At 32.3% G+C, this 14,050-nt stretch overlaps 2 protein-coding genes across 2 annotated transcripts; one reads left to right on the top strand and one right to left on the bottom strand.

The window, feature by feature from the left end:
- On the top strand, window positions 1-3,795 carry LOC142627879 (UDP-glycosyltransferase 87A1-like). Its single transcript, XM_075801762.1, has 2 exons — window positions 1-628; window positions 2,806-3,795. The coding sequence occupies exons 1-2, from the start codon at window positions 1-3 to the stop codon at window positions 3,708-3,710; spliced, it is 1,533 nt and encodes a 510-aa protein (XP_075657877.1). The 3' UTR covers window positions 3,711-3,795.
- A 1,316-nt stretch (window positions 3,796-5,111) lies between these two features.
- Window positions 5,112-7,837, bottom strand: LOC142629304 (S-adenosylmethionine synthase 3). Its single transcript, XM_075803264.1, has 2 exons — window positions 7,711-7,837; window positions 5,112-6,493 (listed from the first exon to the last, which is right to left on the bottom strand). Exon 2 carries the CDS (start codon window positions 6,481-6,483, stop codon window positions 5,302-5,304), a length of 1,182 nt encoding a protein of 393 aa, XP_075659379.1. The 5' UTR covers window positions 6,484-6,493; window positions 7,711-7,837; the 3' UTR covers window positions 5,112-5,301.
- Between the last annotated feature and the right edge of the window lie 6,213 nt (window positions 7,838-14,050).

Raw genomic sequence — 14,050 nt, forward strand, 5'->3', positions numbered from 1 at the left:
ATGACGGATACTCAGCAAAATCGAACCATCATACTCGCATCGTCTACGGTGTCGGTCCGTCTACATATTATCTGTCCCTTCAAGTTCAACGGAAAGACCCGTCTCCCATTTTTATCCTCTTCACATATATATATGGAATCAATCACCATCCGACACGTGGCGGCTATACCTTTCCCATGCCAAGGCCACATCAACGCCATGATGGGTGTCTGCAAGTCATTATCTTCAAAACAAGGCCATGGAATTCTCATCACCATCGTTGTCACTGAAGAGTGGCTCAGCTGCATCTGTGGCTCCGACCACAGCAAGCCAAATGATAACAGTAACAACACCATTCGCTTCGCTACCATCCCTAACGTGGTCGAGCGTGAAAAAATGGGTGACTTTGGGCCCTTCAACGAAGTGGTGAAGGCGAAAATGGAAGCTCCCGTTGAAGAACTCCTGGATCGACTCGACCCTCCGGTGGATAGAATCATAGCTGACTTTGAGCTGCAGTGGCCACTTGACTTAGCGATTCGAAAGGAAATTCCAATCGCCTCGCTTTGGAGCATATCAGCTTTTTTTTTCTCCATGCTTCATCGTTATTATGTTTTCACACGGCATCATCATTTGCCGCTTCACTTTATAGGTACTTCCTTTAGTAATAATGCATGTTTGAGTGAAATAAAAATAACAGATCTCATCTTTCACATTTTTTGCCCCAATTTAATAACACACGTGACTGTGATTTAAGAACCATTACTATCATATTGATTGACCCATCATTTTTACTCTTTCACTCACAATTGCATATATCATGATTGCACTAGAAATTATGGTACAAAAATTGTGTCTTAACCAAGAATGTTATGATTCAATTGGTTAACACAATCTGATATTTTCAACAAAAACCTTCACGATTCAAATGACCTTCTCTCATTGTAATTATTGAATTTTTAAAAGTTAAAAGTTGGGTCTATAAACTTTCTCTAAAAATGATAATCCTTCAAGCATATGATATACTCTTTCCTTGGGCCACAATATTTTTGCAATTCTTTTTTCATAGCTACTGACATAATTTGTTGTGATAGGTTCCATTATTAAAATAAATTAAAAATTAACAAAAAAACCTAATTGGAGTAGTGTAATAATTGTTTTTATAAAGTTGTTTCTATCAAAGATGTTCAAATGTTCAAATTTCTCATTTTCTAACTAACGAGAATATATATATATATATATATATATATATATATATATATATATATATATATATATATATATATATATATATATATATATATATATATATATATAAGACCCCGAATATATATATATATAAGACCCCGAATATTGAATCAATAAAATGTCAATCCAATTAAAAACCTAAACTATTTTATTAAAAAAATTGTTGTAAGAAAAGTATGACAAATTATTATTGACCATAAAGATGATCAATAATTTTTATGCCAAAAAGTAAGAAGAGTGTATTAGTTGTTATCAAATTAAAAGAGAGATGCAAAAATTTAATTAATAATTTTGTATTTCAAAATCAAGAAGAGTAAGGTTATGTTTGGTAACAAATTTTTTTTTTCAAAAACTTGTTTTTGAGAATTTAAAGAAAAAAAAATTCTTGTATTTTTGAAATCAAAAAATGTTTGGTTAGTTGAAATTAAAAAATAGTTTTTTGAAGAAAAAACAAAGAAAATACTAAAATATGTTGTTACTAAAATTTGAACTCTATTGCTAACTCATTAAATGAGATAGATTCATTAAATTAAATGCGTGTTTTTATTGAGTTTTGAAAATTAGAAACTAAAAACAGTCTTTTGCATGTTTTTAGTTTCCTTTACAAATTGAGTTTTGAAAACAATTTTTGTTTTCTATCCATTTTGGGTTGTCAAACAAGTTTTTTAGTCTCAAAAATAGAAAATTGTTTTTGGAAATAGAAAATAAGGAGAAAAAACAGTTACCAAACATACCCTAATTTTTACATAAAAAAAATTATGATATCTAAATTTAAATAGATGTTATTTAATTTATATCTAAATATAGATAGGAATTCACTTAAAATCATTGCTTTAGGTGTCAAATTCTATTGGGTAGGCTTTGACGATAATTGGTATATAACATAATAAAAGTAGTGTCTATGATGAATTCAGGTAAGAGTAATGTCACTCTAACCACAATAAGTCATGTCAACATTTTAGAAAAATGACATCCTTAGGAATAAAATCATATGTTTTACTCTTAGCGTTCCACTTTGCACCCTACTATATGTCCCTTCTTTTTTTCATTTTAAACTTTGATTATTATTATTATTATTATTATTATTATATAAACATGTGACAAATTATAATTAGTAGAGCATATATAAAATGGACTATTCAATATGGGACAAAAGATTTTTATTCATGTCCCTGGTATTACTTGAAAAATCTCCACTTCCTTACTATAATTTTAATATATGTATATGTTTACTAGTTGGACACCTCATAGAAATTAAATTTAATTGGTTTGCATGTTAGTTTCAAATCACAAGAGAGAATCCATTTCAGTGTACATTTTATTTCTTAAATCAAACAATATATTTGCCGCATCAGAGTTTTAAATGGTAAAGCAATGGATAAAATTTTAAATTTGTAATATTTAATCCTAACCATGAAATATGTTCATTTCAAATGTGGAGGATCATTTTCCTGGCTAACTATTCACTTTGTATTTTCAAATAAGCCCACCTAGCTATTTCAAGTGCAAAAGATTGATTTGCAATTAGTGCATATTAGTCGGTTTCATAAGATATTATTTTGTCCTTCTTTGGTGTGATAGATGACGAAGACAATCATGTGGAAAACATACCCGGGATTTCTTCAACTGATTTAGAAGACCTACGAATCGTATTTCATGAAAACAACCCAAAGGGAATGGAACAAATCTTGAATTGCTTTTCAATGGTGTCCAAAGCACAATATCTTCTTGTTAATTCCTTCTATGAGCTTGAAGCTCAAACATTTGACTCTTTGAAAGTAACATTTCCTTTCCCTGTGTACCCTATTGGTCCTACCAACCGTTACTTGGAACCAAAACTTGATCAACATAGTTCCTTTACAACTACATCGACTATTGAATATCTAAAATGGTTGGATTCCCAGCCTTCAGCCTCTGTCTTGTATGTTTCATTTGGAAGTTTCTTTGAGCTCTCAAGCACTCAAATGGATGAATTCGCAGTCGCGCTTTGTAGTAGTGGTGTTCGGTTCTTGTGGGTGGCTCGTGGGGAGGCTTCTAGGCTGAAAGAAACTTGTGGTGGTGATAAAGGGTTGGTAGTGCCTTGGTGTGACCAACTAAGAGTGTTGTGCCATCCTTCTGTAGGTGGATTTTGTTCCCATTCTGGATGGAATTCAGTCCAAGAAACTATTTATGCAGGCATTCCTATGCTTGCTTTTCCCTTATTTTTGGATCAAGTTCCTAATAGTAGGAAAATTGAGGAAGACTGGAAGATTGGGTGGAGGGTAAAGAGAGCAGAGATTGGAAGTGAAATTTTGGTGGCAACAGAAGATATATTACAACACATACAAAGGTTTATGGATCTTGAAAGTTGTGAGGGAAAAGAAACTAGGAAAAGAGCAAGAGAACTCAAAAATATGTGTGATCAAGCGACTGCTAAAGGTGGATCATTTGATTCTCACTTGGATGCATTTGTTAGTGACTTTTTAGAAGGCAATATCAACCATTAAGAAGTTTCGTTATTTTGTTATCATCAATAACTAGACGAATTGCAGCGATTGTAATATATGGAATTTATGTGACTTTTTTATTTCTTTTTTAAGAAGAGAATTTGGGTGGCTTGTTGAACATGAATATGAAATTAGTAGTAAATTTATAATATATACTATTATCTCAACTAAGTTAATATGCCAATAATTTTTTTGCATATGGTTGATTTAGCAAATTTAATGCAATTATGACCTTAAGTTGCTTAAGGTGATTAATGACATCATCAATATTTTTGTAATAGTAATGATAGTTACATACTGTGTATATAGGACACAGCTAAACATCATGTTTTCAAAACATAATTTTAGTTATAATTGTAAAATCATGTTTTAATAACAAGATTTTAATTGAAATATTCAACGTGTGTAACAATAATTAGCGTTTTTGTAATTTTAATCTTCTATATTTTGATGGGCCTCTTGCCCACAACAACAAGCGATAGCCAGCCCAGCAACATTTAGTTGATCTGTAGTGGCAAGTTATTGATGTTGTTGATCCTATATGTGGACGGCAGTCCAATTAGGGTGGAAGTCACACTACAGGATAGAATAGAGGGAAAAATTATGTATTGTCCAAATTATGGACTATGTCAATCTGACCCAAGATCCGTTCCAAATGGGTTGGATTTGATTCGATCGGAACTACTAAATTACACCTTTTTAATATTTAATCTGAACTACAATTAGTTTTCGAAATAAGAAAATATTGGGTATTTTTTACAACAAAAGAAGAGATACAAACTGGTAAATGACTCAATATTATAAGATGAATAATTATTAGTTCACTTCACACACCTTATTGCCCACAATTCATTTTTTGAACTAAAATGCGTGTACATTGTGGGTAATAGACAATGTTTAATTAAACACTGCCCTTATAAGATAGAATATGATAGGTTGTAAGAGCATTGTGAGAAGACGTGACTTTGCAACATGACAATTGGCCTAGTTCCCTACAGCCTAAAGGTTCAAATTCAAAGTCTATTGACTTGGCCTGATTGCGAAATGCTCGTTTTAACTCTATTTAGAAAGTCATAATGAGAGGAACACATTTACAAACCCCTAGAGGCTATAACTATAATTTCAATATCTTCCATTAATGCTTGAAGTGGGAGAACCTTGTGGCCCAAGTTTCCAAAGGGCCTGTGCTGAGTCCCATTCCACTTCCTAACGTTTTTGGACACATTGTTCTCAAATTCACGCTTAAGAGTGGATCAATAATCAGAATGTCGATGTCAACAAACGAATTAATGATTGCATGAATCAATTGAGGCTGCTCTGCAGCCGACCCTTTCTTCCATGTTGTAATCTAGTGAAGTCCATCCATATGGAGGCAGCAACATCTACAAGTTTCATCAGCTATGACTCAAGTTTATATATATTCTTTCACATGGCCAAAGGCATATAAGAAGAAGTGAAGAACATTACACAGAAAGGGGAAAAATGAAAAGAAAAAGAAACACAATGGCAAGCAAACAATAGGCACCCTTAGATCGGAGAGCAGTTGCAAAGACCAATCATATTGATCATTTGCAAACAACTGGCACTATCTTCACTCTTGGGGCTTTTCCCACTTGAGGGGCTTCACTACCTCCCATGTGAAGTCAGCGTCATCTCTTCCAAAGTGGCCATAAGCGGCTGTCTTCAAGAACCTGCCATTTCCACCTCTCTTAAGATCTAGGTTAATGGCAATCATTCCAGGCCTGAAATCAAAGCTCTCCTTAACAATCTTGAGAATCTCCTTGTCTGGAATCTTCCCAGTGCCATATGTGTCAACAAATACAGATAATGGCTCAGGAACACCAATGGCATATGAGACTTGCACAATGCACCTCCGAGCAAGCCCATTGGCAACAATGCTCTTTGCAGCCTGCCTAACAACATATGCTCCACTCCTGTCAACCTTGGTAGGGTCCTTTCCAGAGAAGGCACCACCGCCATGGGCTCCCCATCCACCATAAGTATCAATAATGATTTTGCGGCCAGTGAGACCTGCATCACCATGAGGTCCACCAATGACAAAGCGCCCTGATGGGTTCAGATGGAAGATTGTCTTCTCATCAAGGTACTTCTCAGGGATGACAGGCTTGATAACATGCTCTTTAAGATCAGCAGCAATCTCATCATTAGTAACAGTTTCATCGTGCTGAGTGGAAATAAGGACAGTGTGGACACGTACTGGAACCATAGCACCATTGTCATTGTAGTATTCCACGGTGACTTGAGTTTTACCATCAGGTCTCAACCAGGGGCAGGTCCCATTTTTACGAACATCAGTAAGCCGTGCACCAAGCTTGGTAGCCAAAACATGGCTCAGAGGCATAAACTCAGGGGTCTCATCTGTAGCATAGCCAAACATGTGACCCTGGTCACCGGCACCAATCTCCTCAGGCCTCTTAGTCAGATGGCCATGGACACCCTGTGCAATATCAGGGCTTTGTTGCTCAATGTTAACTAGAACCTTGCAGTTGTCAGCATCAAGTCCCACATCATCAGAAACAAATCCAATCGTACGGCATGTGTCGCGTACAATCTTCTCATAGTTTACATTGGCTTTGGTGGTAATCTCACCAAAAACCATAACCATGTTGGTCTTGGTGCATGTCTCACAGGCAACCTTGCTCTCAGGGTCTTGTTCAAGGCAGGCATCAAGCACTGCATCAGAAATCTGATCACAAAGCTTATCTGGGTGACCCTCATTCACAGACTCGGAGGTAAATAGGAAGGTATCCATTATTCCAAAGCTGCAAAGGACAATATAACACACAGATATGTCAGCATAGGGATGAGCAGAAGCCAAGCAGAAAATTGGTATATAATACAGAAGTAAGGGTCAATCTATTACTAAAAATACCTACAACTGAAATGCTCGCTCAATTCATTAGACAGAGCAAGAAAAAAGCATCTGAGATCAGTGCCTAAACAGATTCCCAAAAGCAGATATTCTAAAGGCAAATAATAGTAAAGAAAATAGCATCAAACAAGCTTCCACTACACACCAATTATGGTGTAAAAGTAAAGAAGCACCAACAAGACAAGTATCAAGTAATATTCTCTAATAATTACATTAAAATGAAAGTTTACTAGAAGAAGAATATGATCCTGCAATTCAGAGATTGAGAAAAGCCACTCTTAACACAAATCTAGAAAGCATAAAGACTGATTCTGTTTGGCATCAACTTCAGCTTTTTTCTTTTTTATATATACATCTTTTTGAAACCTCATTTTTTTTTCTACTATTAGTATACTTTCGGCAAAAAACTAGATAAGTTGTTCCAGCTGGGACACTATATAACCATACTTTCAAATCAAGCAAATCCCAAAGAGTTAAACAGAATCTTCCATGTGAAATAGTAAGAACAAATCTGTATGCTAAAGCTGAGTACAGAACAAGGAAACCCCATGAAAGTAATGTCACTTTGAACCCAAGAAACTGTTCACACAACTTCAACTGTAAAAAAATCACTAACTTTTTTTTCTTTAAAATTTCCATAGAACAAAATAAGGTATCAAAACTCAAAAGCCTCAATTTTATTTATTTTTATTTTTTGTAATTATAACCCAAGAACAAAAATAAGAGCACAAACAAAAGCACAAATTTCTCTAATTTTGAACCCAATGAAGAAATTTTCATCATTTCTACGCAAACTATAAGTAAAGACATATTAGTATTACACTGCTCCAAAGAGTTCTGCAACATTTGCAACCGCCCCATAACAAAGATTTTACTAACATAAATCCCAGCAAGTAAACACATATCAAGCATTATTACCCAGAAACCAACAAAAAACAGAGACAAAAACAGAACTTGCCAGCAACCCAAATCATACAACAAGTAACAAAACAAATCCCTCTAACTTAAATCTTACACTAACAAGAAAAACCAAAGCACTAACAAGGGAAATTATCAAACACAAACACATGGGCTAAACCCAGATGTGTGGTTAAGGCAAAACCTGACCTTTGAGTGTCAAACCGTGTCCCCGTCTCTTAAAGGACTCTTGTCTTGTGTGCCTCTTACACTGAGACTTTGGATCTGTATTTATAGGCTGATAGTAAGGTTTTATCTATACGACTGAAAATGACCACTTTGGATATAATATGCGGGATTATCAAAAAATAAAAAAGAATGGACGGTCTTGATTTTATATTTTTTTTAGGTGGCAAATGCTACTATGGCATAGGCACTTTTGTAAGTTACATGAGCTCTTTTTCTTCCCTATCAAATTTGTCTAAATAACGTGGTTTCAATTAACACAAATGATAAAATATTTAATAATTAAATAAAAAATTTAGGGTTCAATTTTTACCTACACAAAAATTAATTAGTGTTTTAGTCTGATAATAAATAACACAATCATTATAAATAGAAATTCTATAATAATAATAAAAAACATTTGTCCTAATAACATCAAAAGTATTATTTTTTTTTTTTTTTTTGAAAACAAATCACATCAATGGTTAATGTTACAAATTAGGCTAATATACTAGTATTTATCCCCTTTTTTATATTTTGGATTGTTTCAACACTTTTAAGTATTACAAGAATATATTTCTTAAAAAAGAAAAAAAAAAGTACGGATTATTACAAGAATATCAAAATGTTTCTTTTGTCAAGATTCGGTAAATGCTAATCCACTAAAAAATGACACTATTCTAAAGAAAATATAGAAAAAAAAAAAAGTCTTTTCTAATAGGATTAACAACAAATGCAATGGAGCATAATGGAATGAGTGCACTGACAATGTTATAATAATCAACTGTATAAATTACAAATTTTACAAATCTAATAACTGATTTTGAAGCAACCTAAAATTTAGAGGGTGTAAAGTAAACTTTAATCTACAATTTTTTTTTCCCAAATTATGTTGGTAAGAAAAGTTTGTACGAATTTTTTTTTTAAATTTTCTCTTGATAAATAATATAAGGAAAACTATATGATAAGAGATAAAATAGTGAGTCACTTCTTTTATTATCAAACAAATGAGTTGTAGTTTGTAAATATAAGAAAATAATAATTTTATTTAATTTTTCTTGTATGTCAAAACAATTTTAAAGGAAATGCTTTTTTATAAAATACGTTTTATTATAATTTTTTATGTTTTGATTGGCCTATTTTATTGAACTTATTTTGTTTAAAAATAACCTAAATGAAAATATAGATGCATCTAGAAAAAAGTGTGGAATTTGTTTACTTTTATAGTTTTACCAAAACTTAACTTTTTTACTAACATATGTAAACTTGTTTTTTTTTTTGGGTTAAATAATATGATTTGTACTTGGAGCCTTTTACTTTCTAATAATATTTACATGTTACACCATATGAAATAAACAGGAAGGAAAAAAAAAAAACTGAATAAATATATTTTGTTGAAATTAGTCGATTAAATAAATAAGAATGTTCATGGGAAGCAAAATGAGAATGGTGATGATGACCCCCAAATTGTTGGAGAGCTCATGGGAAGCAAAATGAGAATGTTCCCATCATAAGACAACTCTGTCTAACTAGTTTTTCGGTGGTGGGGTCCAGATTTGGAAACTTGTATATATGGAGTGAGATATGGACCGTTGGATGGGGTTGGATTGGCGGTGTGGATTGGTTGGAGTCGGTGGGAGAGAGTGACACAGCCACCGATAGATATAGGTTTTTTCTTGATTTGTCTTCGCTGTTCGGTGGGTCACCGGCTGAGCCGGTTGGTATTTTTTTTGTAGAGTTCACCCACTTTGATGTAATTCTTAGCTTCATTTTCATGGCTTAGCTTAGATGAGGGGCTTGGCTCAATTGACTCTTTTTTTTCTTTTTTCTTTTTCTGACTAAAATACATTATAATCCTTTTTAAGTTTTATAGGGCTGTTATTTTGGTCCCTCTAGTTTCATAACTTATAATTAACTCTATAAATTTCTTCTCAAAGTCCAAGAACTTGGTCTTTGATTTCATTTTTAATAAGAGCGACTCTAAAGTTGTTGTTGAGACTCTTTCAAAGGTAGAGTTCGAAATCTTATAGAGAATTCACAATATCTGCTCTAAAATGTCTCTTCTACTTTTCCAATTCATAGAAGTTTTTGTAAAATGGGTTCTTAGGATTTCTAATGGTGCAACCCACACTCTGGCCAAATGGTCACATAATATATTTGGTTCTTTTGATATAGGTTGTTGTCCTCCCTATTTTGAGTCTATTATCAAGGTCGAGGCAAGTAGTCCTGCTTCTTTATAGTTCCTCTATTTTGTTTTAATAAATTCTTCTTTCCCATTAAAAAAAAAAAATCCAAAAACTTAAACTCCTCTTGGCTTGACTTGAGTTATTAATCAAGTTGAGCTCAAGTTCAATATTAATTACAAACTGCACTAACAAATTCATATTAAGCATATTATTAAATCCATTTGGTTTGGATGTGTGATCATAACTCCTAATTAATTAAAGTTTTAATAAGTTATGAGTTATTTTTCAAGTCTATATTAAGCTGATTACCAAACCCATCAATGAGTATAGACTTTGCTTGTTTTTTATCGAACCCTCTTATTCACAAGTCTATTTATAAACCTTTTTTTTGCCTAGGCTCAACTCATTTAGTAAACAAGCCTAATACAAAGGCTCGAGATTGACTTGTTTATAGATAAACAAATATAAATAAGTTTTATATCGAGCCAAGTCAAAGTTGTTTGTGAACGACTTGAGTCATTAATTTACCGCCCTAGGTAAAACTCCCTATTTATTATTGATTATTCACAACTCTTAATGGATTTCAAACACACAACTTCAACCTACATTCTTTTCTAATGGGAGAGAAAGAATCATTAAAACGTTACTAAAGTTTTGTTAGAAATTAAATACTTAATAAGATAATGTACATTTTTCCCATCTTAATTTTTTGTCTATGTTGGAAAGTATAATTTACTTTGATGAAAGTGAAGAAAAAATCAAAGACATTGATTGCAAAAGAAATTATCGTTGAATAATATGTATAATTTCTATTATAAATATGAATTCCATTATAATGTATACTATCATGAAAACTGTATGAGAAACTATAGCCATTTGAGCTCTTGTCCCATGGATGTAGGCAAAAGGCCGCACCACATAAACTTTCTTTTTTTCTTTTTTCTTTTTCTCTTTTCTTTTCCACCTCACATCATAGATTTCTACGGTCTATTTTTCATGGTTGAATTTTTGGGTCAAGCTGATTGACATAAACTAAAAAACATAGGAGCATGAAATCCCATGTGTTTGAATGCTGGGGAAACACACACACACACCCCTAGAGGCAAGAAAGGTAAAAAATACAAAACCTTGAATGTTAGGTTTAGTATTGTACAGATATCATGTTTGGATCCTCTGTACCGACAGCCCTTAATACATTGTTTGCACCGGTTTTAGAAGTGTTGAATGTTTCTTTGACAGCTACTGCTCACATGTCTGGGTACTCAGAATCTGTTTGAATACAGTTTATTTAGTTAAAATCGAAAACTTTTTATTGAAAGTGTAAAAAAAAAATATTAAAAGTTAGTTGAATAATACAATGAGATAGTACCAAAAAGAGTAATGAGACCCATAAATAGTACTAAAAAAAAGGCTAAAAACTAAATAAGTTAAAGCAAATAAGCTCATCCCAAACTCATCCTCAGTGAAAGAGAGAGTTCTGCCATCTTAGACAAGTAATATATGCATGCATGACTAGGATAGACATGAAGGGATGCCCCCCACATGTTTGTGTATGCAGCAAGGCCAACCATCAGCTTTCCCTTGTCATGAGCTAGCTGTAAAACTTTTTGGCCCATATCATTAAACCAAAAATAGCAATCCCTTTTGATTTCTTCTAACATTTAGTGAAGAAAAGGTCTAATAATTTTAAGGGTAAAATATTATTTTGGTCTCTAAATTTTACTAAAAGATTTTTTTTCATCCTTAATCTTTAATAATTTCTATTTTCATCCTTAAACTTTATAATAAAAAAATTAATAGTTCAAAGACAAAAATATGGATGAAAAAAAAAACTATTTTTCAATAATTTAGAGACAAAAGAGTAAAAAACAAATTTTTGGTAAAGTTTAAGAATAGAAAGTAAATCATTTTCAATAATTTAGGGACGAAAAACAAACTTTTGAATAATTTAAGAATGAAAAACAAAATTTTAAGAATTTAAGAGTGAAAACAAACTTTTGGTAAAGTTTAGAGACTAAAGTAGTATTTTACTCTAAACTTAATGATTTTTTTTTTTTTTTACAATTGTTAATAAATCATGTTATAATTAATATATAATAAATATAATGTTTATAGTAATTGTATGTAAAACTAATTTTATACCAATTATAACTTATAAACTTAACAAGTTGGAAAAAGATATGTCCTAGTTAACATTACTGATTTGGGACTATTGCAGATTGTAGTATTACAGCCTCACTTTTGAGCTGAAAATAAAGAGCTAGACTCCAATGAGTTTATGAGTTATATTAGCTATTTAGCTCCATTCTTTAAGAGGGAGGGGGGAAAGGTTCTCCAAAGATGTTGGATACAGACACGTGGCAGTCTAACGTGGTTGGTGAATTGTTGGTGACTACTGAGGGAGGGGGGCCAGAAGTAAGTGGACAGAGGTAGGTAAATATGGAGAGGGGAACAAAGAGAGAGACTTTGCCTCTGTTATTGGAGGATCTTGGTGATGATGAGTTGGTCACCATTCTCATTTTGGAATTTAATTAGTGGCACAGATCTATATATATATATATATATTACTTCGCAAAAATGACTAGTGGGACTCTCTTTTTTTGAAATTTTCACCAACTTTCCACTTCTTCCACAAAATGACGGCATGTTCCATGTTGGTGTTAGAAAGGGAAGTCTAGGACCACATAATTTTTCACAATTTTTTGTTATAATTGTGATGAGGTAGAGTGTGATTGGTAAAATAAAATGGTGGGTCTATGTGTAAATGATAGTTAACTACTCACAATCTGCCATGTTAGAGTTGTGACAAAAAAATTGTGGAATAATTTGTGATTTTAGAATTACGTGAACATAAATGGCTGGTTTAGCCAAAAAAAAGAAAAAAAAAATCTAACTATTGAAAGTAGAATATTAGAACTAGGGAAGAAAGGAATGGGTTGAAAGAGATTTTTAAAGAATATTCTATTCATTCCGTTGTAAAAATTCCTTTCTAAAGTAAGAGAAACATGTACCTATTGAATTATATTAAATTGAACTACCAACTCTATTCATATTTTGACAACCAAACAAAATATGAGTGGTGACTGGTGAGTAGTACAAACGATAAATTCTCATTCTCATATAAAAAAAGTAAATTTTAAATTTCGTCTGCACAAAAAACTTAATGTTTTGGTATAATAATAAAGAATAATCATTATGAAGTAGACAATTAAAATTCTATCATATCTAAAAGAGAGAGAGGAAAAAAAAAAAGTAGTATATAATCGTATAATTCGTTTATTTCCATTTCTTATTTTAAAAATTGGTAAAGCCTTCTAGTTCCCTCAAAATTTGAGCTAAATATGAGACACACATCATTTATAATTTTGTGTACTTTATTCTTTAAAACCATTTGATTTTTTAAACGTCACTTCGTGTTATGGATTAAAACTAATTGGAGGAAATTTTGTGTGATAATTGTCTATTACTTATAATCAACCGCTTCAACAAATTATGACAAAAGTTATGTCCAATTGTCTGTGCACTTATATCGTAATAATTGATAAACGAACTCCCTTTTTCTTCTCTGACTGTAATGGAAGGACAGCAATGCATCTATAGATAAGATGTATAGGAAGAGAATTATTTTCACTCTTTAACTTTTTTTTCTCTCCCTCTATTATAGGCAAAGAGTCTCATGTGAGATTAACACCTTTCATAGGAGACATCTCCTTATCGAAGGACCCAACACTCCCTTACCTTTTAAAAAAAGAAAACTAAAATAAGACAGTTTCCATAGAATGAGACCAATATTTACAAGCATCGAAACTCAATAATTAGTTTTTTGCTAAGGTTTTCTTCTCCCAAAAAAAAAAAGATTCTTACTATGGTAGATTCGATAGAATAACATGTGCTATTACATTCTCTCTTTTTGCCTTATCTCAGCATATTTGACTCTTTTAGTAAATAAAAATATATACTACTTTTGAATTCCCCACGTTTTCATGCTTTGGAAATTTGGTCATTTATTCCTTTGCCACCATCATTACTCGTGATGTCAAACGAAGAAAATGCTAGTGTTTTTGAACATCATTTGCAAGCTATATTCACCAAGATTAGTATATTAAAAAATCATTGTGCTTCTAAACGTTTCACGATTT

The sequence above is a fragment of the Castanea sativa genome, chromosome 3, assembly GCF_040712315.1.
Source record: "Castanea sativa cultivar Marrone di Chiusa Pesio chromosome 3, ASM4071231v1".
Classification (NCBI taxonomy): Eukaryota; Viridiplantae; Streptophyta; class Magnoliopsida; order Fagales; family Fagaceae; genus Castanea; species Castanea sativa.

Coding starts and splice junctions, on each gene's coding strand:
- LOC142627879 (XM_075801762.1), top strand. CDS start 1: ATGACGGATACTCAGCAAAATCGAACCATCATACTCGCATCGTCTACG. Junction 629..2,805: donor TTTGCCGCTTCACTTTATAG/GTACTTCCTTTA, acceptor TTGGTGTGATAG/ATGACGAAGACAATCATGTG.
- LOC142629304 (XM_075803264.1), bottom strand. CDS start 6,483: ATGGATACCTTCCTATTTACCTCCGAGTCTGTGAATGAGGGTCACCCA.